This window comes from Alligator mississippiensis, chromosome 4 (genome assembly GCF_030867095.1).
Source record: "Alligator mississippiensis isolate rAllMis1 chromosome 4, rAllMis1, whole genome shotgun sequence".
NCBI lineage: Eukaryota > Metazoa > Chordata > Crocodylia > Alligatoridae > Alligator > Alligator mississippiensis.
In genome coordinates, this window is record NC_081827.1 from 105,985,002 (window position 1) to 106,007,270 (window position 22,269).

The following is a 22,269-nucleotide window of genomic DNA, read 5'->3' on the forward strand; positions in this document are numbered from 1 at the left end:
AGGTCCCTAGGTATAGTTTTTACTCAGTGCAGTCATTTTGTAATCTAGTGCCTCTTTTTCAAGAGACTACAGTGAAGCAATTCAGTCATTATTTGCATGTATTATAATATATTCTTATCCTGTTATTAGCAGATTAGCAAAATATCACTTTTAACCAGAATAACACATCTGATTCCAATACAATTCCTGATTTTATTGTGAAACATTTGTAGATTTTAAGACAGTTTAAAAACCTCCATATTAATGTAATGAAAGAGCACCAGTTCTGAGAGAATACATACACATCACTTGCAATATTTAATGTAATTGTCTTTGTATGTTTAACTATACTTATACCTACATAATGCAGTAGGTGCCTGTCAAAGAAGAGACTTTCAAATTAAGAAGCCATCTTTACAGTAGTTATGTACTATCACATTACTTTCTCAGCAATGGTAGTTACATGCTTTCCAGAGTTTTGTTGAAAAATAAATTGAATTGTAACAAATCCCTGATGCAAGATACTCTGAGCACCAGCAGGAAAACGTCCATGTAAACAGTGACACATGATACAGTACGTTTTAAATAACAAATGAATGATTCCTACATATCTTTGACAATATAATGAACAGCTTTATGCTGGAGCCAATAAGCATAATCAGAACCATAATGCACACTGTCTTGATTTAAGAAACTCTACGATTAAGCCACACAATTTGGGAAGAAAACTGTAAATAGCATGCCTGCCTCATAGGAAGCTGGCAGTGTGTGGGATCCAAAAGCATTACAGTAGGTTTAGGATCTACACTGAATGCATCCATTCAATCTCTGATGAAAAAACTGCTGAAGCATATGAGAAGATGAAGAAAAAAACAAACCTGGTAGTGTAATCTCTAACTAGTTCAGATTACAGAAATACCATCTGTGTACATTTCAAGTATATAAAGCACCTGCTCTCATAAGATAATCAAAACATTAATGCTTTGATCAACTTATTGCTTTTTTTCCCCCAACTCTCCTCTATAAAAGAGAGGGAAAGACAGTGATATTAGGCACAAGCATGGAAATTAATTTCCTCCACACTCCCTAAACATTGGCCACATAAAGTGTACACAGAGACACATGCACTATTTTACCAAATTTTTAAGAAGAGGTCCTTACTTTCCAGGGTTGATTTTGTTTTCATAGATTAGCTGCCCATGGTTTTAACCTCACTATATCATTATTCCTGAAGGAAGCAAACAGAAAAATCCCCCTACACTTAGAGGCACAGAGGAAAGGGAACTGAACCGTATCAATTATCCCTAATCTTTCAGATTCATTCTAGTTTTTCCTCTTGGTGACCGATACAAATAAGTGACTGTTCCTGCATTTAGCCAGGAGCATAGCCTCCCCATTTCCTGCAAAGGTAGCCAGTTCCAAAGGGTTCTATTTCTCCATTCAGTGCTAGAGCTACTTGGTGTAGGCCAAATGGCATGTTAGAGAAAAACATGAAAATTAGAGTGTTAGAGCTCTGCAAAGCTCAAAAGCTTCCACCTCGTGCTTTCCAGAGGAGGCTCAAGGGAATGAAAGGGATCCTAAACAGGCCTCATCTCAAGTCAGCTGAACTAGAGCAATTCAAACTGTGTTCCTGCTCAACACACTAGATTCTCCTTCATTCTCATCGCATCTCACAAATTGGATAGATCAGAGCTCTAGGTCAGCAGTTTGCAACCTACAGCCATTTTATCCAGTCCACAGAACCAGGGGAGCTTGTGGCCTTTCAGTGGAAGGGAGCTTTGCCTGAACAGCAGCTGTATGAGTGGGGGGAACAGTGGCAGCAGCACTGTGGGAGGGAGTAGTAGCAATGGCAGAGGCCAGTGGAAGTGGCCTGTGCCAGGAGCAAAGCTCTGTTAAAGTGGGCTCACACTCCAAAACATTGCTGACCCGTGGTCTAGGTGGCCAACAAGCCAAATGGAGATGGGACTCCCATCTTAGCTCAGAAAACAAATCAGCTACTACTAGCTGCAAAGTGGGACTCTCTCACCTATGGCAGCAAAGTGAAGGCAGACCTTGACAATGCACGCTTTGTATAACTACATTGACTTTTAAAGCCTTGCTCCCTGTGAGAGCAGGGCTACATTTTCTTTTTCCCCTCTCTGGGTGTAAAAGGATTACGAAATATCCAAACTTATTAAGGAGTCAGTAAAAACTATAACTCTGCAGACTGCTACATTAAAAAAAATCACAGAAGAAAATTAACCCCCAAATAAAAACCAGTCTTCATAGATGAGAAAGCAGTTTGTCAAAAACTGCAAGAAATGGTGCATGTTAAATAGAAAACTCATATACAAAAAAGGGCTACTTTTTTTTTTTTTTAAGTTGGACTTTTCCTTAAAATTACCTAGTTCATAAGATTAAATCTACCACACAATTGGTTTGGACTACAATAAAATATCTAAGAGAGGTAAAATACTATTAAAATGCTTCAGTTACAGAACTGAGGTACCACTTTTGTTAACTGCATTAAAACTGCAGCATTTATGCATACACTGAAGAAGCAGCTTTTATACACTGCTTCCTTCTAGCTCTTGTGCCCTGCTGTTATTGAATTCTGGAATCTGGTCTGTAAAGGACTGTGTCATCCACTGTCCATTAGGAACATCACGAAAGCATGAACCTCCACTGTACTCTGGATTGCTTGATGCTGGAAAACAAAAGTATCAATATTTGGTCAGATAATGGCTACATGGAAATAAAAAAAACCCCCAAAACCCTGATATTTTCCAAGCAATTTTCCCCTCCATTTTCCAACTTTCTCTATTCTGCACCACAGCCCAACATATTTGTTTCTAGTTTGTTTCCTTATTTTCAGTGTTATTTTGTATTAGCTCCAGTTCATGTTAACTTCTTAAAAATATAAAAATTTTGGGGATGGGGCAAAGTAGGGGCTGGAGATCAAAACATAACGGCCTAAGTCTGAGTGGAAGCCGGTAAGTTCATTGCTAATGAAGTAACAATGATTAAATACATTTAAGATCCTCTAATTTTTTGTTTGGAAATCGCGTAACCACCCCAAATCCACTATGTTCTTAGTATAAGGGAATAAGAAATGAATTTCAGAGAGCATGAACAGCTTAGAAGGAAGGTGCAAAGGCTGCAATGTATGTAAGAAAGTGACAAGAGGAAATGAATTTTGAGAGACCTCTGAGGAAACTCTGCAATCATTGTTCTTTTCCCTTTTTTGTGCCAATTCCTTAATTGTAACTTCTGGTGCTATCTTGATTGGTGGTTTATAGCAGTGGTGCTGAACCAAGCTGTAGCCTAGCCCTGACCTGGCTGCATGGGATGGAAAGGGGTGTGGCCCAGCTCTGATCCAACTATGGGGAACAGGGGTGTGGCCAAACCCTGATCTGGCCACATGGGGGGGAGAAGGCATGGCCCAGCTCCGACACAGCTTGGGGGAGGAGGTGTCTGGCTCCAATCTGTTCCCCAAGGGCTTGGGAATTTGGCAGCAGGGGAGAGGTGGCAGTATTACTCACCACTGCTCCCCTGCCATCAAAATTTCTTGACCTGTGAGGAACCCCACAAGCCAGATGCCATGGCTCTCTGGGCCAGATTTGGCCATGGGCTGGAGGTTGAGCGTCCCTGGTATTAACTGTAAATTAGAACTCCCAATTATGGATTAATTATTCTGTGAGAATCCGAGTTCAAATTTTACCTTTTCTTTCACTCATCCCTTGTTCTATTGCTTATAATTTTCCTTAAACTCCCATGGGGCTGAAAGTGTTTTCTGTCAAAGGTCTGCAAGACAAGTGTATTGACCTAGGATGGAGCTGTTAAGAAACTCAAGTCAAGAATGCACTCAAAAACTAGAGAACATCAAAGATTAAGTCTTCCTGAATAATATTAAATGGGCAATTTTAAATGTTCTGCATAGGATTTTTTTTTTTTTTTGGTTTCCTCGTACTCACTTTTGTCCTTTCATAGTATCTAGCAATATTTGGTAGGTTGTTGCCTATCAAAGCTCATATTTCTCTGCATCAGTTAGTCTTTAAGATGCCACCTTGCCCTATCTTCTGCCTGATTAAAATTTACGTTATTAACTCTGTTCCCATCACTGCAGTAATAAAATTCAGCTTTTGTATTAGCTTTCAAATTAATCAATCTAAGAATTATTTGAGTATAACATCCATCTCTGATACTACAGTAAAATACTATGGTACAATAAATTTTAATACATTCACCTTTGCCAACATTAATATAACTAGATGATCTGAGCTCTATCAATTTCTTATTGTGTGTTTTACCACACACTTTGCAACTATACTTAGTTGCTACCTTCATTTTTATGTTCTATTTCTTTTCCTTATGAAAAGCACTATAATTTTTAGATAAAAAGGAGTATAAAGATAACAGGTTAATTCAATATTTTACTTGTGAAATTATTATAGTTATTTTACATAAACAACTTGTTTAATCTTCCTTAAAGTCTTTGGACAGGTGTTTGAAGTTGCCGAAAATCTATTTTACTTAAAAACAAATCAGCGGTGAAGAAAATGTGTCTCCCTTCCTGCCCCACAAATAAAACAGGAGGTGCCAATGGCAAGACATGAAGAATTTCTCCTATATCACACATTTAATAATTTCATCGTTTCATAGTTGCTACGGGCTGGAAGGGACCTTACAGATCATCAGGTTCAGCCCCCTACCCTGCACGTGGGCACAAAAGACTGCTGAAATCAAATGACCACAGCAAGATGGGCGTCAAGATTCACAGATATTAGGGGACCTCAACAGATCATCGAGTCTGACCCCCTGCCCTGGGCAGGAAAGAGTGCTGGGGTTAGATGATCCCAGCCAGATGCCTATTGAACCCTCTCTTAAAGACCCCCAAAGTAGGGGAGAGCACCACCTCCCTTGGAAGCCCATTACAAATTCTGGCCGCCCTTTCCATAAAGAAGTTCTTCCTGATATCTATCCTAAATCTGCTCTTTGTCAGTTTGTGACCACTGTTCCTTGTTACCCCAAGAGGCGCCCTGGTGAACAGGGCATCTCTGGTTCCCTGCTGTGCCTCCCCTAATGAATTTGTAGGCAGCAACAAAATCACCTCTCAGCCTTCTCTTGTGGAGGCTGAAGAGATCCAGATCCCTCAGTTTTTCCTTATAGGGCTTGGCCTGCAAACCCTTAACCACATCCTTATTAAGGCACAGCGCCCAAAACTGTATGCAGTACTTCAACTGTGGTCTGACCAATACCACATAGAGGGGAAGTATCACCTCCTTGGTTCTATTTGTCATGCATTTGCTGATGCAAAATAAATTGCAGTTAGCTTTGCTGATGATTTTGTCACACTGATGATTCAAGTTCATCTAGGAGCCCATTATGACTCGGAGATCTATTTCCGCTTCTGTGCTGCTGAGAGGGTCATTTCTCAGCCAGTACGTGTGCTGGATATTTTTACTCCCTGGGTGCAGCACTCTGCATTTGTCCTTGTTGAACTGCATCGATTGTGTTCTGCCAACTTTTCCAACCTGTCCAGGTCTGCCTGCAATTGTTCCATATCCTCCGGTGTGTTCACTTCACCCCGTAATTTAGTATCATCCGCAAACTTGGACCGAGTACACTTCATGCCCACATCCAAGTCACTGATGAAGACATTGAAGAGTACAGGTACAAGGACCGAGTCCTATGGTATCCCACTGCCCACATCCTTCTAGGTTGATACCAACCCATCCACTACTACTCTCTGAGTGCGACCCACAAGCCAATATGCCACCCAACAGACTGTGTAATCATCCAAGTCAGTGTCTTCATTTATTTATAAGAATGGGATGAGATACCATATTGAAGGCCTTCCTAAAATCCAAGTAAATGACAAAAGCTGTTTTTTGAAGACTGCCAGGATGGATGACTATACCACCTCTGGGGAAAGCCTGTTCCAAACCCTCGGCACTCAACTTATAAATAAGTTTTTCCTTACATCTAGCCTGAAGCAGTCTTCAGTCAGCTTGTGCCCGTTATTTCTTGTCCTCCCCTGGGGGACCTTGGTGAACAGATGCTCCCCCAAGCCCTGACATATGCCCCTAAATGCTGTTGTACTGCAAAGCCTTAGAAAAATCAGCTACGGAAGCTGCCTAGAAGGGTAGGAAACCTAGAATATATTCAAGTTTAAGAATTTATGGATTAAAAGCCACAAATACAAGTTTTTACCAGTTCCATCTGAAGAGAAGTTGCACTGTTCACTCTCATGGACTGTTCTGTCACTATAAACACCTCCATATGCTGCTTCATATCCTGGATCATATTTTTCTTCCTTAACTGCCATCTTTTTAGCATCCTCTGGAGAAACAAAAAGAAAAGGATTCAACCTGTTAATGTTCAGAATAAAAGCAAGCCGTGATCATTTTGTCAGACAACCACACAGCAAAATAATACATATATCTTTTACTTTGCAGTCATTTCACCTCTTAGAAAAATAAATACAATTAGGGTTTCAAGAAAAAAAATGTAATTCTACACCATCTGGTTTGGGTGAGCTGAAATAAATCTTCTTAATTAAATATACATCTTTTTTGTGTCTATTTTGATTAATACTGGTTGCTGTTATATATTACACCAAATATGATGACATGGCTGTTGCATACGTTTTAAAAAAGGATTATCAAAAACCCACTATACCTTGTGCAAGCTGTAAGTCAAATGTGTACTCCACCTCCTGCACCTCTGTGTTTGGTGCGACGCCTTTCAGCTGATCCCTTAAATCTTTGAGCTTTATATAGTAATGTACTTTATCTTGCGCACGAGGAAACTGGGCACATCTTGCACTGGATGATGGCATAACATAGCAGAGCTTTACAAGAGACAAAGATCAGTAAAGGCTAGATTAGATACGCTGTCAAGCATGCAAAAGCTGTTAAAGCATCAAGAACTGACTAATTAAATAGCTCTGTACAAACATTAAGTAATGCCTAGGAGATAGGAAAGTCCTCATTCCATGTCCCTTTACTAGCTGAGGATCTTACCCCAGACAAGGCAGCAGGTCTTCAGCTGAGTGAGCTATGACAATTTATACCAGCTGCTCTAGAAACTAACATTTAACACGGATACAGAAAAATGAAATCACTAGCCTAGTAAGATGCAGTATATATGAATTAACAAGCCACCTACACATCATCTTGGGTTATTTATTTTCAAATCACATACACAATTTCAAAGTCAATGTGTCTATTGAAGAAATATTTTAAGACTAATTTGTGGATTAAATCCACGTATGTTTCCTCATGCTAGTTGGTTAGGGTCCACTTGTGTATTAGTTAGCTACTTACATTCCACTGCTGATGCAGTAAGACTAAGGAAGACCAAAGGAATTTGCCAGCTGAATTTGACAAGAGAAAAGCAGGTGTAGGGTTGTTTTGTTTTGCTCTGTACTGTTACCCCAGGAGGAAGAACCCACAATGGGTGAAAAACTGCACCACTAATATGGCTGCTAACTCCTCCTCTGCCAGAGGAAGGAACTTGTCTCCACATAGGACCCTGACCTTGGAGGCTTCCAAATGGGTTTTAGCTTCGACTTGCTGGGAATGAGGCTTGCTGATCTCTAACAAAGGAAGCCACGCAGGAGATATCACTCAGGGAGTGTCTCCTGGGGGAGTCTACCAGGAAGCAAGCAAGCTGTAAAAGGAGACCACTTGCCTGATAACCACATGGAAATGGGAAGGTTTCATCAACAGGATGTATATAGAGCAGGGATAGGCAATTATTTTGGGCAGAGGGCCACTTACAGAGTTTTAGCAAGCTGTTGAAGGCCACAATTCCTTCTCTGGTGCAGGGAAGCAGGAACAGCCCCATGGTCCCAGGCCAGAAGTCTCTGCTAGGCAGGGGTTTCTGGTTGGGGGGGCAGGGCCGGGCAGGCCTTGCTGCTGGGTCCTGCCACCAGCTTCTTCTGGGTCCTATTGCCCCTGGCTCCTGTCATCTTTGACAGGCAGCTAGGAGCAAGCAAATATTAATTTTCTAAATTTTTTAGGGGCCCCATGGCCCGGATAGAATGGCCTGGCGGGCTGGATCCGGCACCTGGGCCATATTTTGCCCACCCCTATTATAGAGCCATGCAGAATTGAGGAAAGTATCTGCTCAAAAAGGACTACAGTGGCACAACAGGAAGAAAGTAGAGCAGCTGTGCAGTCAGGAAACTGTCTGCAGGCCACCTCACATAACAGACAGTACTCCCCTCTTAACTGCCTGTGTCTGAAGTCAAGCACTGTTATGTGGCTCCTGAGAGCAGACCCCGAAGGCCTGAAGAGGAGCCATGTGCTCCCAAGGTTGGGAGGCTCAGGGCCACCACCAGGGCCATGCCTGGGGGGGGGGGGGGAAATCAGAGTGACTGCCCCAGGTCCCATGCTTTGGGGTTCTTGTGGAGCCGAGCCGGCTTCGTGTTTGGCTGTTTGCCACCCTCTTCCCCCTAACTTGCTGCCCTAACTTGTTGTTCCCTTTCTTTGCCAGATGGTGCCAAATACTAGATGCGAATACATAGCTGTGCAAATTATGGCTATGGAAGGGCTCTGGCCCCCTGACGGTGGAACAGTGCTGTACAAAAGGACTGCTGGAAAGATAATAGACACCATCTGATAAATAAAGAAAACAGTAAGTTAGGGCACTGGTTTCTCAACCTGGTGAGGAGAAGTTTCAAATAGGTTTGACAAAAGGCCTAGAACAAGTTAAAAAAAAAAGTGACAGAGTCAAAGGACTACTCTGCAAACCAGTGAAATAGAATTTAGGTGAAACTGCCATTAGAGGCATGCACAAGCGGTTGAAAAACAGCACTACACTATCTGGGAAGATGACAAAATCTCTTTCCAGGGAGGTTTTTAAGAACTGGTCAGATAAATTTCTGTCATGGATAGCCTAATACCTTTATTTAAATACGAAACCTTCATTTCCTTTGCGCTTTGGGCAAAATCTTCACTGATGTAACTTAGTTACATCTCCACTTGGTTTCACTAGCCTTGGAATAACAAAACTGCTGTTCTGTATTTCAGTTCATTGTCACGATATCTGTATAGCGGAAGGAACTTACCGTTTCTGTATCGGGGACCTTGTGTGGCTGCAATCCAAATTCCAAGTTTTTAACTTTTACTCCAAACACTTCTTTACTAAAAATTTCATAAATACCTAAACCAAAACGGAGACAGATTACACACCTGGTAGAAAGCTGTTATAAAGGATAAATTGTTCAAAGTTAAGTTTCTCACATTTTCCATTAAAAGCTGCTATGCGAGGTTGATATTTTTGCAATTTCTGCATCAGAATTCGCCCTCCTTCCCGAAACTCTTTACTAAGTAAAAGAGAGAAAACCATCATTCACGATTAAGACCACATGTTTGTTTAGACAATGGTCCGATCCCATGTTATCCTACCTGGAGAGGTCTTTGCTACCTGGTGTTGTTCTCTCCACCATGTTTGTAAATCCAATACCGTATTTTTGTGGTAAAGTGTGGTCATCCATATGGTTCAATTGTTCTTTACTCAGCCCAGACATGAAAAGACACTTCCCTGTGGAGATATAAGTTACAATGTTATTCTTTCATGCACTATGAAACACTTGCAGTTGCCAGAATACTTCAATAATGCCAGCATTTTAAATAAACATTTATTTCTAGGGAGATATTAACATGACAGACACTATGTCAAAGCACTACTTAAACAAGACACCGACTGGCATATAAATACTGGAATGCTAAAGATGGACTCCAAGTTAAGCAACTTCATTTTTATTTAAAGTAATTGTCTATCTGTAAATATTTATTTTATAACTTCCCATTACATTCATGGCTTTTACTTAATCTAGATAGAAAATTGCTGAAAATATGATACTGCAATCATAGAAGTAGGGTCGGAAGGGACCTTGTAGATCTTCAAGTCCGACCCCCTGCCTGGGCAGGAGGAAAACTGGGCTCAATTGACCCCAGTCAGGTAGGCATCAAGCCGCTTCTTAAAGACCCCCAGAGTAGGAGCCAGCACCACTTCCCTTGGAAGTTGGTTCCAGATCCTAGCCGCCTTTACTGTGAAGTAGTTCTTATGGATGTCTAATCTAAACCTACTCTCCAACAACTTGTAGCCGTTATTCCTTGTTGTCCCAGGGGGGCGCCAGGGGAAACAAGGTCTCCCCCAAACCCTTCTGGTCCCCCCTAGTGAGTTTATAGATGGTCACCAGGTCCCCCCTTAGCCTTCTCTTGTGAAGGCTGAACAGGTTCAGGTCCCATAGCCTCTCATTGTAGAGTCTTCCCTGCTGTCTTTGGATCATGCGGGTGGCCCTCCTCTGGACCCTCTCAATGTTGTCCACATCCCTTTTGAAGTGGGGTGCCCAGAACTGGACACAGTCTCCAGCTGTGGCCTGACCAGTGTCACGTAGAGGGGGAGGATCACCTCCTTGGACCTACTTGAGATGCACCTGTGGATGCACGATAAGGTCCGGTTAGCCCTGCCGACCGTGACCTCGCATTGTCGGCCCATGTTCATCTTGGAGTCAATGATGACTCCAAGATCCCTTTCTGCTTCCGTGCTCTCAAGAAGGGAGCTTCCCATCTTATAAGTGTGCTGCTGGTTACTACTGCCCAAGTGCAGCACCCTGCACTTGTCAGTATTGAAACGCATCCTGTTTTTGGTAGCCCACCCCTGCAACCTATCCAGGTCATTCTGCAGTCTTTCCCTCCCTACTAATGTGCCCACCTCACCCCAAATTTTGGTAACATCAGCAAATTTGAACAGGTTGCTTTTCACCCCGCCGTCCAAATTGCTGATAAAGAAATTGAACAGTGCGGGCCCAAGGACCAAGCCCTGGGGGACTCCGCTGCCCACTTCCCCCCAGGTTGAATACAACCTGTCCACCACCACCCTCTGAGTACGACCCTTCAGCCAATCTGCAATCCATCTGACTGTGTAGGCATCAATGCCACAGTCACCTAGTTTTTAATGAGGATGGGGTGGGAGACAGTGTCAAAGGCCTTGCTGAAGTCCAGAAAGACTACATCCACGGCGACACCTGCATCCAATGCTTTTGTGACCTGATCATAAAAGGCAATCAGGTTGGTCTGATATGACCTGCCCCTAATGAAACCGTACTGGTTGCCCTTGAGCATCATCCCCAGGTTCCCTGACTCTAGATTGCATCTAGAAAAGCTGGCCCATCTGCCAGTGTATTACTTAACACTGTCAGGTTACTCCCACTAGTATAACTGCATGTCTTTTCGCAGTCTCCATACTTTGATTTTCAGAGGGGACCAAAGACAGAATTCTTTAAAAATAAATTTGTTTAAGCAAACTAAGGGAGACTCTTCCCTTAAATCTAGATGGGACTCCTGGTTAAAGAACATTTTTGACTAACAACTCAGGGCATACTTTTGTTTTTTACTTTGTATAAATTAAATCAAGACTGTCCACCTTTGTTGTAATCGGGGGCTGGATCTTGACTTCCTTAAGATCCTCCCACCAACCATGCAGGCTGCACCTGCAACCCCCACTCATTGCACATGGCTCTCTACCCCAGGAGCTATGCCAACAGCATGCTGCCATATATCCCTTGGGGGACCGCCATCTTCTCTGACAGCTATAGCATTACCCCTGAAGAATAAGTTACACTGGTGCCCAAATGTCAGCCCACTCATTTTTTACTTATGAGAGTTGGAACAAAGAAAGGTTGAGAAATTGCAGCAGCCGGTATTATGGATGCAATGAAAATGAATTACACAGTTCAGCAGTTTATATGTAAAAGAAACTACACAAATATACATAGGACGGTATAAAGTACATAAATATACATAAGAAAATAATATTTTCAGAGTACAAGAACCATAATTATTTTATAGAAAAAATACTATAAGAGACTCTTTTGAAGGTGCATAGTATGATTCTCAAGGGAATAAAAATGCTTAAGAATCCTCAGCAAGAAAAAAGAGAAAGCTCAGGGTTGACACTCAGGGTGGAGGCACAAACTATGTGGAATATTAAATAAGTTCAGTAGGCTCATGCTTCATTCACCAAGGAGCAAATTTATGTGCCCCCCACCCCATGTGGAGGTTTTTATGCTACTGAATCTTAAACTAGCTGTAATCCACAAGCCTGGACAGCACAGACCAGCACAAATGCTGTCTAACATCAAAAGAGACATGGGGTCCCAGACATGCAACCTTCTTATAAACTTCCTCTTGGCTGGACTCCCCTCTTCAGTGTGACAGTTGGTGTGAATCCCAATGGAAACGAACCTACGCGTCTCCAGTCCCAGGATGCAGAACTTTTCTTTTTGAACTCTGCTTGTGTAAACATGCATGTTAGGCACAATGTAGCAATAGCTAAAAGTCTTAATAAATCAGGGCCTACGACACTGAGTTAAGTCCAGTAAGTTTTTTCAGTTATACAATCTAATTATGTTTATATAGTAATTATTTATCTGCACGTATAAACATGATGTACATTGTGACCAGGACTATCTGTTGATCCATCTTGATTTTGTTCTGGTTTGGGGCTTTTATGCTGACAACTGTAACAGAAACTGCACTCATCATTAAGTCACTCTTAGATAATTGTAAAACTGTTAAAAAATGTGAAGACACAGATGCCCTAATGATACAATGCCTCTAATTATGACAGATTTCTGCAAACCCAATAAAAGAAATAAAACTTACAAAAATGATTTCCAGGTCCAGGGTAATGATGCCCTTTGTAGGCTGCCATCAAGCCTGGGTTTATGCCAATCTATAGGGCAAAATATTAATTAAAACACAGATTAAAAAACATGACCCTTAAAATAGCAGAGGTGAAAAAGGAATGCGCTTATTAATAAATTAATAGAGTTACATTACACATTTTCTGTCAATTCTACTGGCAGCTATTCAAAATGATAATTCAATTAATAATTTTCAGTGATGTATTTTACATCTCAATTTGAAGACTCTAGAACAATGGTATTTGTAGACCATATGTGAACAGTTTCTACTTTCCCCCACAATTAAACCCTAGATTTTTCAAGAACTAGAATTCTGTTATTGCACAGGTGTCAAAAATACAGCCTGCAGAGCACCCATTACCCGGTCCCAGAGTCTGAGTTGACCCACATGCCATGCATCAGACTGACCTTTATACCCAGAGCCCAGGATGTATGTTGTATGCAGCACCCACTCTGGCTGGCCCAGGATGCACTCAGCACCCATTCCGGCCAATCCATAACTTGCACTGCATATGGGTGCTGTATGCACTGGATCCAACATTGGGCAATGTGTGTAAGAGGGGTCTGTGGGACTGATCTGGCCCATGGACCAGTCCCATGCCACTCATCTGGCTCCAAGGAGCCATATGAGCTTGACACACCTGTGTTACTGTAATTTAAGAAAATGCAAGTTGGCTGCTGACAAACAAGTAGCAGTAAATCATGGCTAATAAATTACAGACTATTCAAAACATGCACAACTGAGAAAACTGAATATAACTTACTATTACAATGTCCAGATTGAAGGTCAAAATATCAGGCAGAGTCTTGGTTAAAAGTTCAGCTTCAGATACCCCATTAAAACGGTCCACTTTTCTTTTGACTTTAAAAGTACTGGTGATCTTTTCTTGTTTGCCTTTTGATTTAGCTGACTTAGCTGCTTTGGCAGCAGGCTTTTTGGGCTCAGATGATTTGGTTTTTCTCTTCCTGCCCCTTGTAACTTCTGCAACAAAAACCAAAATATACTGGCTACATTTCAACTGGTCTACCAAAATCTATTCTTATCTTCAAAATACAGATGCAGGATAACCATTCAGAACAGCTTCAGATAAATCTCAATGCAAGTTCTGTCTATAAAGGGCACTAGCCCTGGTCAGACAGTGAAATTGGAAGTTTAAGTCTGTGCTATACACAGGAAAAGTTAAATCAAATTAGAATCTTAATTTACTGGACATCACAATAAAAAAAAAATGTGTTTTTTTGGTAAAAAGATAGTTAATGATATGCTGACAAAAATCTAGGTACAGTAACAAACACCATGGAACTGGGAGAAAAGTTCATTAAAAAAAGGTGTTTAGTTAATTTGCTGAATCATAACAATGAAAAAAAAATGGTTCTTCCTGTTGGGATTGATAAAATCAGGTGGTTTTTACAAACAGGGCTAGTCATAATGAAGCTGCATCATATATATTTTTCTTTGAGTTCCCTACCATACCCCCAAAATTATCTAACTGCCCCTAATAATAATCCTTCAGCCATCCAGGACTTCAATGGAGAATTTAAGTTTCAGAGTTGTGTTATAAATTCTAATAACTGAGAAGTTGCAAACTTACAAACTATATTATATACTGCAAGTCTTGTAGATCATCTTACAGGCTGAATAGTTCCGATTTTGCCCTGCTGTTTAAGAAACGCTCAGTGAAGTCCTTCTTCATTTCCACAGTATAAATATGCACTGAGCAATAACTTGATACATCAGTATGGTCACTGTAAATGCATATTTTTAATAAATCCACAAATACACCAACTCTCACAGTGAAGGAAGCTACAGTGGTTGGCTACAGAACAAACCCAGATTATAATGGTCACACAGTTAATTTCTTATATAGAAACAAAGATCCCTTGATAATACTCCAAAAGGGAAAGAAAAGTTCATAAAATTTGTTGGTTTTTTGGGGGGAAGGGAACAGAGTTAGAAACAACAAAATCTAGGCTCTAGTAAATAATATTACAAGTTTTATATTCCTGTTCAGCTTTCAAATATGAAGGCTTATTGTTGGAAATCATAGTTTCGATAGAGTGCCATGTAAAAAGTCTAACAAGAGAAAGTGAAAGGGACAATACAAACGTCTATAATTATATATAAGGCAGTGTTTTTCAATCAGTGTGCCGTCAGACACATCCAGCTGTGCCACGGCATTCTGGGCCAGAGCCATGCCCCCTGCCTGGCTGGAGCCACGCCCCCCCTGCTGCTGCTGCATACACAGACAGACCAGGAGCATGGCTCCAGCCAGGCAGGGTTGTGACTCCAGCCCAAAATGCCGTCTGGCTGGCTGCAAGCCACCCCCCCACCCCTGTTCCACATCTGGTGTGCCGCAGTGCTTTTTTATTTAGGTAGGTGTGCCGTGGGGCGAAAAAGGTTGGGGAACGCCAATGTAAGGTATATGCCGTGATATAAACCCATGAAGTAAACATGGATAAAACTGCACAGATTATTTAGTCTGCACTTCTTTGAACAGAAATAGACTGAGGTGAGGTTTAAAACTCGAGAGTGCCCCAGCTTTTCAATTTAAATGATTCCTGAAGAGAATTGTTACTTAGAGAGTATATACAAAACTGAAGTTACCTGTGCAGACGAGATAAAAAATATATTTTAAAATTCTAGCATACTAAGCATCTGAGGTATAACTATTGGTCATAACATGATCCAAGTGAGTCCTTATGCCATTCTCTTTATTTTGACGCTAATGAACAGGGCCTGAAAAATCCAAACTCCTATTTACCAGTGATAGAATTATTTACAAAGACGGTCTCTGAAATACTGGAGGCTGTGTGTGAGGCAGAACAACAGATCACCTTTTCTTCCTCTTTTACAGGAGCAAGCTGTTTACTTATACAGCCAAAAGTCTCTTGAGGGAAGTCTCCAAAAGTCTCTTGATTAAGTCTCCTTACTTGCAAAAAACAACCAGAAGAAATCTCAAACTTAGCAGACACTTTTGCCCTAGATGGTGTCATTAAAAATGGAACACCCAAGCACAGTTCAGTGACAGCTTTCCAGCAGGAAATACCAGCTGTTTTCCCCTTTGCAAGTTGCTGTATCATCTTTGTCTTTCATATTTCTCCCTGGATTATTAGGTTTAATTTTCCTGGCTGGTAGGGCCCATAAGTCTCTAGTCAAGTTTTCAAGCCCAACTAATAAATTTGTGGAGACTTCACCTCAGTTTCAGTGCTTTCAACACGGGTCGCTAGCCTGCAGCTAACTGCCACAAATAGCACAGGCAGCCAGCCTCTGTATGTGTGGCACATGGCAGACTAGGGAGGAGACAGGTAGCCTAGCAGCAGATAGGGCAGGGAGCAGAAAGAAGAGCATCAGATTACACCAGGAGCATGGGGCAGAAAGCAGAAAGCAGGGCTGCAGCTTGGTCAGGGAGCAGAAAGTTGAGGTAAGGGAAACCTTTGCAGACTTTACAATTGGTCCGGTCAGCAAAGTAAAGAAAGCAACTAACATGTCCAGCTAAACCAGCAGTGCGATTAAACTAAATAGACCACAAGACCTGGTAGGAAACCTCATATAACAGGGCCTTAAGATGAACCCAAACATAGTATATTATAGTTTAGATTAAGAATACTAGTACTAGTGATTGATGCAATCAAGTATACCAGATATAACTGTACTATAATAGATAAATATTGTTAAGTATTGTATCCAAGTTGTAAAAGCAAAAGCAGCCTTATCAGAGATGACCTTAAAAAGGAAAAAAAAGAAAAAGAAAACAGGATGGTATATTCGGCAACATTCAAAGATGACAAAGGAAGGAGATGTAAAATCCTCTCAAAAATGTTTACAAGGACATAAATCACAGCTAACTGACACCTTCCAGGGCCAGTTAGTGAAACAGAAAAAAAGAAAAGCAAATGTATCAATTAGTGAATGTTTGTTACAGTAAACTATATTTAAACATATATTATAGGGAACAAAAGGGAACTCAGTGGATCCAAGCAGACCTACTTCTGGTCTGTAGGTTATTTTATTTTTTCCTGAGTCTCCCGGGGGTACAGTGCATATTCTTGTGCTTTGGGATGTAAACAATAAAGGCTGGGCTGTAGAACTGTGTCTTGCCTCTTATCAGTAGCTAAACTACCAGTACACCTGTAATCTATTTAACACTACACTACCTAGTGATGTTCAGAGTATAACACTCATGTGTACTTCAAGAAATTGACTGTAGTGAGCTCACATCTGTGGCAGGTTGAAAAAAAATAATAACAACAGTCAAAACTGTTGAATAACTGCCATACAATTGCAATGAATCACAGAAATACCAGGATAGTAATTAAAAGGTTACCTGAAAGATTTTCAGTGAAAAAGAATTCTACTACCACTGTTTTACAAAACTTTTTTGAAACTTTACCAGCCTACTAAAATGCCCATTTATTTTTTAAATTCGCAATCCAAACTGACTAAAAACAATTTACCCGCCTATCAAAAAATTTTACTTGCCCTAGGACAGTAGCATTTTACAGAACTGAGCGAGGGATGGGGTGTCTTATTTCTTTATGGTTTTTTACATTACAAAAATCAAATTCAAATGCTTGTGCAGAATGTCAAAAAGAGAAAATTCAGCAGGGCAATTTAAGACATCATCCTAGAAATCGGCTGCTGGCAGGTATAGTTAATATGGATTTTAACATAATAAAATTATTAGTTTAGGCAACCTACCTTGAGTAGGCTCTGAAGCAAAATTTGTCTCTGGAGTCCCCTCCAGAGTTTGTTGTTCATTCATAATTTCCATGTTAGGAGCTCCAGTTATCACTTGATGGAATGGAAATGGATAAAATGCTTGGGCTTGTTGAAGAGGCGAATAATACCTTGAAGAAAAAAAAAATTGCAAGACATATTTTACAAGCATTTCAGAATTGTTTATAATCTATCCAGTATATTACAAACTCCACACTTTTTTACTATGGTTGATGCATGTTGTAGGTTATATTCTCCACTCACAGCTTTTATGATTGATAAATCTAATAAAAAAGCAGTAGAGTATCCAACATTAAATGAATACGCTGGCAACGCTGATTAATTAATGGCTGTTAAGCATTACTAAGAATGAAAATAGCACTTTCATGTTCTTGTAATGTAAATAATGCCCTAAACAAGAGCCAGAACTTTCAGACTACTACAGACATATTAAACACATGTAGGGGTGCACTGATAAATGTTGTTTTGGGCTGTGCAAAATTTTGGCAGCCATTTAGTCTCAGAGGTGTTTCGGCCCATTTCGGTACCCGAAACACCGAATGCAAAATGAAACAGAAGGCTCTGAAGCATCTCTGAAACTAAACGAAACCATCTGAAATGTTTCAGAAATGTTTTGGATGTTTCGGAGCTGGGCTTGCAGGTAAACAGAAACAAAGAGGGAAGGGGAAGAGGGGCGGAAGGACTGCTCTGATACTGACATCTGTAGCTGGCCAGTGTCTGCGATCTGTCCCTGAGGTCCCTTCCAATCCCAGTGCTCTGGGGGAGGGGCAGCAGCCTGCTGTCATCCTGTGCACAGATCCAGGGGCCCGTGCCCCCTGGGAGGAGTCTGGCTCAGCCCCACAGCTCTCCTGGGGGTGCGGGCCCCCGAACCTGCGTGAAGAATGACAGCATGCTGCTGCTGCCAGCTGGGGCCAGCGCCAGCATCCAAGTCTGCTTGGCGCAGCCTGTGTCGAGCATAGCCAGGGGAGCCGTGGGAGAAGCCGCCATGGCTGTCCTGCCCGTCCCCACCCCCTGCCTGGCCCTGCTTCCCGCACTTGAAAAACAAAAAAAAAAACCAAGCCCTGCCCTCACCGGCTGTAGCAGGGGCCATAGGGGCTCTGGCGCCACGTGGCAGAGCACCCCCTGCATAGGCCCGGCTCCCTGATCTCCCCCTGATGACTCTCCCCCCATCATGGTGTGAGTGGAACATGGCTCAGCAGGGCGCTGCATGCTGTCTGGGAGCTGGAGCTACTGGGGCTGAGTGGTGCTGGGCTCCGGCTGACTGCTGGAGCTGCCCCAGTTCCCGGACAGCATGGCGCCCTGCTGAGCCGCACTGCACCTGCGCCATAGGGCAGCTGTCATGCAAATGCCAAGCGGGGGTGGTGCAATCCCCGCTGCTCCATGATACACGGCAGGGCTCTGCCATGAGCCCCCCAGAGGCCGTGATTGCCGCTGCTACAGCTGGTGTGAGTGTGGGGCCTTTTTTTTTTTTTTTTTTAAGTGCTGGGAGGCTGGGGCTGGGTGGGGGATGGGGCCGGGCAGGGCAGCCTTGGGGGCTTCTCATGGCTGCCCTTAGAAGCAAATCACTGTCCTCCAAAATGGCCAAATTTGAAATTGAAATGAGACATAGCTGTTTTGCACAGCCCTACCTATTATTAACCAGCCATATCCACCAATACTGATCTGATAGCTGATATGCAGCCCAGCAGCTCAGAGAGTAGTGTGTGGTTGGTAAGTCTGGGGGGGGGAAGGGACGTGGGGAGGGGCAGATCGAGACCCCAATGGTGAGGGAGGGAATGGGGCTGGGGCAGGAGCTGCTCAGCTGAGATGGGGTGTGGTGTGAAGCTCTGGGAAGCTCAGCTGGGAGATGCAGGGGGGTGGGGGCTCATCGCCACTGCATGTGTCCCTGGGGGAGACATGTGTCCCCCTGGAATTGTGCATGGGGCAAGAGTGGGCAGCCCGCTGCAGGCTCCCCCTCTCCACTCTTCCTACCCCCTTCACCTCCTGGATGAGACACCCGCAGCTCTGTCCCATTCCCTGCCATGGCTGGGTAGTGCCTACCCCTGCCCCTGCCCCAGCCCTACTCCCTTCCTCACTGTGGGGGACTTGACCTGTCCCCCAACACCCCTTCCCTCCCACAGATTTACCGGTTGGACACTGCTCTTCAAGCTACCAGGCTGCATTCCTGGCCATGTGCATGCTGTGGCTGTGCGTACGCATGGGGCATTTATCGGTAACATTATTGGCTACACCAGCTAAAAGAAGCCGGTCAATTTTCCTTTTATCGGTGCCAATCTGATATAGACCGATGTATTGGTGCACCTCTAAACACATGTATAATTTTCTTGTACTTTTCTGTTGCCCCATATGTTAGAAAACATTACAATTTATATTGTTAAATCTACACTAACAACTACACAGAGCGTGGGACTGATTTAAAGCTGCTGTTGGACTTAACATTTCTCAGATTTTAAAAAACACTGAAATCCTTCCTGTTATATTAGCAGGGTATGTTGTTCTATCTAACATGGAGCACAAGATATTACAGATGCATGAGTGACACAATTAGCCAAAGACAGATAAGTTAATACCTTTAATCTTTACTGTAACTGGTCATTCCTGGTCACATCAGAGAGAAATCTGACTTCCACGCCATGCACACAGAGTATCTTACTCCACATATAGCCTCCATATACATGCACAAAACTCAATATACAGAAACACATAGAACCCCTCCATGAACTCTCAGGCTCCAGGCCTTTATAATATTTATGTCATGTATACATGCAGAGAACCCACGTTCCCTGCCCCCATACACTACATACACCTTCCATATGAATGGTTCCCTCCCATATAGACCATATATATCCCATCTCCATTTACATACTGATCCTTACATACAGCAAGAAGTCATTTTTGGTGAAGAACCAAGTTGCTGAAAAAAATGTGGCTTTGGTCACCCCAGAGCTACGTACAAACCCACTGCATTTTTTTTTGGTGGAAAATAATTCAGGCCTAAATTCACAGATAATGACCATATGATGTCATCATTATCTCCCTTGTATCCAACAGCCGAGGGGTAGGGATGTGGGACACCTGGGTTCAAATGACGTCCTTTGCTTAAGGCAGGGGTCAGCAACCTACGGCCCACAGGCCAAATATAGCCTGTGGATGTGGGGCTTGGCAAGCATGCACCCATGCAAACTGCAGTGGCAGCCACATCCTTGTGCATGCCAGCTAGTGCATGACTCAGGTTGGGTTATTTCAGCCCACAGCCAGTAAAGGTCAGCTATCCCTAGTTTATGGGAATTCAAGCCCCCAATCTGTGGAATGGGTACCACCAGGGGTACGCAGACAACCGGTCAGTGGTACGAGTTAACAGATTTATTATAATTACTTTATATGACAAAAAATGTGCTAGTGGTACTTAAGGTCGCATTGTTTTAAATCAGTGGTATGCAATCTGTCAGAGTTTGGAAACCACTGCATAGTGCTCAACCTTTTTGACTGGTGGGCTAAATGGACCATGGGCCAGATCCAGCCAGTGGTCTCAATCCAGCACCCTGGACAGTGCTAGTGGGGTCCCATCTAGTCATGTTGATGGGACAGCCCGGCCACTCACTGGGGGGAGGGGTGTGGCCCAGCCCAGATCCAACTGTGGGGGGACCGGGATGTGGCCTGGCCCCGATCCAGCTGTTTTTGGGGGTCAGGGACATGGCCTGGCCCCGACCCAACTGTTTTTGGAGGGTTGGGGCCCGGTCCCGATTCAGCTGTGGAGGGCCGGGAAGTGGCCCAGCCCGGATCCGGCTGTCTTTGGGGGGAAGGGGCCCGAGAGTTTAGCAGTGGGCCGGGCGCAGCGCCACCACATTTCCCGCCCCGTGGGTCGCACTGGGCCGCGGGACCCGGCGGGGGGAGGGCGGGGCGCAGCGTCAGCAGCGAGGAGTGACGACACCCCCACAACGAGCCCGCGGGGGGGAGGGGGCACGCGCCCAAACGGCTGCGCCGGGGAGGGGGGGGTCACGTGCCCGGAAGCGGCCCGGCCGGCGCGGTGTCGCGCCCCTCTTGCAACGCTCCCTGCCCCCGACTCTCGGGGCTCCCCCCCGCGCAGAACGGGGCTTCCGGGGCCGCCCCCGCCCTGGGCCCGCCCGGTCGCCTACCTGCCCAAGCCCTCGGCCTCCATCCCCGGAGCCGGCTTGGTCCAGCAGGCTTTTGTCAGCGCGAGACGAACCCAACCCCCCCGCACAGTCCCCTCCCCCCTCCCCTTTACCTTCGCCTGGCGGAGCGGACCGGCCGGGCAGTCACGCCGGTCACGTGCAAGCGAGCGGCCAATCAGGAGCCGGCAGGCCCGGGCCTGCGTGGATTGGAGCTACTCAGGGCCTCGGCCCGGAGCGGGGGGGGGTCTGCATTCAGCCTCCCCTCCCCGGGCAGAAGCGGCCCGCGCCAGTCCTCCTGCCTGGTTCCTATAAGTGAAGAAGGCTGTTTGGGCCCGAAGTCTTGCAAAAGTCGGTTTTCCAACCAGTGCGTTTGTCTAATAAAGGATGTGGCATCTACCCAAAGTGACTTGTCCGCCTGGTCCCACCTGAGGCACCCAGCTCTCCTCCCAGCCCAGCCACCGGCTTTTAGCAACCTGCCCCTGTGTGATGCAAGCAGACGCCTGGCAAAAGGCTAGAGAAGAAAGTATCCGATAGCCACCGGGCTGCAGTTGGGGTGAAAACTCCCTTGAAAGGCCTTGGGAGAAAATGCAGGGCTAGTCCGCGGCAAGAAATACTGCTGTTTAGTAGCTATTGCCAAGCACTTGGTCTATTTGGAAGCCGCTTTTGTGCTCCTGATGGTGCAAGTGGTGACCCACGGACCTTGGAGCATGAGAGTAGAA

The 22,269-nt window shown here is 43.9% G+C and overlaps 1 protein-coding gene across 3 annotated transcripts; it reads right to left on the bottom strand.

The window, feature by feature from the left end:
* Positions 1-172: 172 nt before the first annotated feature.
* On the bottom strand, positions 173-21,726 carry TDG (thymine DNA glycosylase). Of its 3 annotated transcripts, none has more exons than XM_059726438.1 (10): positions 21,664-21,726; positions 17,379-17,527; positions 13,444-13,661; positions 12,639-12,708; positions 9,375-9,510; positions 9,210-9,292; positions 9,035-9,129; positions 6,640-6,811; positions 6,172-6,300; positions 173-2,665 (listed from the first exon to the last, which is right to left on the bottom strand). In XM_059726438.1, the coding sequence occupies exons 2-10, from the start codon at positions 17,449-17,451 to the stop codon at positions 2,526-2,528; spliced, it is 1,116 nt and encodes a 371-aa protein (XP_059582421.1). In that variant the 5' UTR covers positions 17,452-17,527; positions 21,664-21,726; the 3' UTR covers positions 173-2,525. The 3 variants fall into 3 exon arrangements, with proteins under 3 accessions (XP_059582421.1, XP_014463881.2, XP_014463884.2); XM_014608395.3 differs by lacking the exon at positions 21,664-21,726 and adding an exon at positions 21,554-21,644; XM_014608398.3 differs by lacking the exon at positions 21,664-21,726 and adding an exon at positions 19,988-20,011.
* Positions 21,727-22,269: the final 543 nt, after the last annotated feature.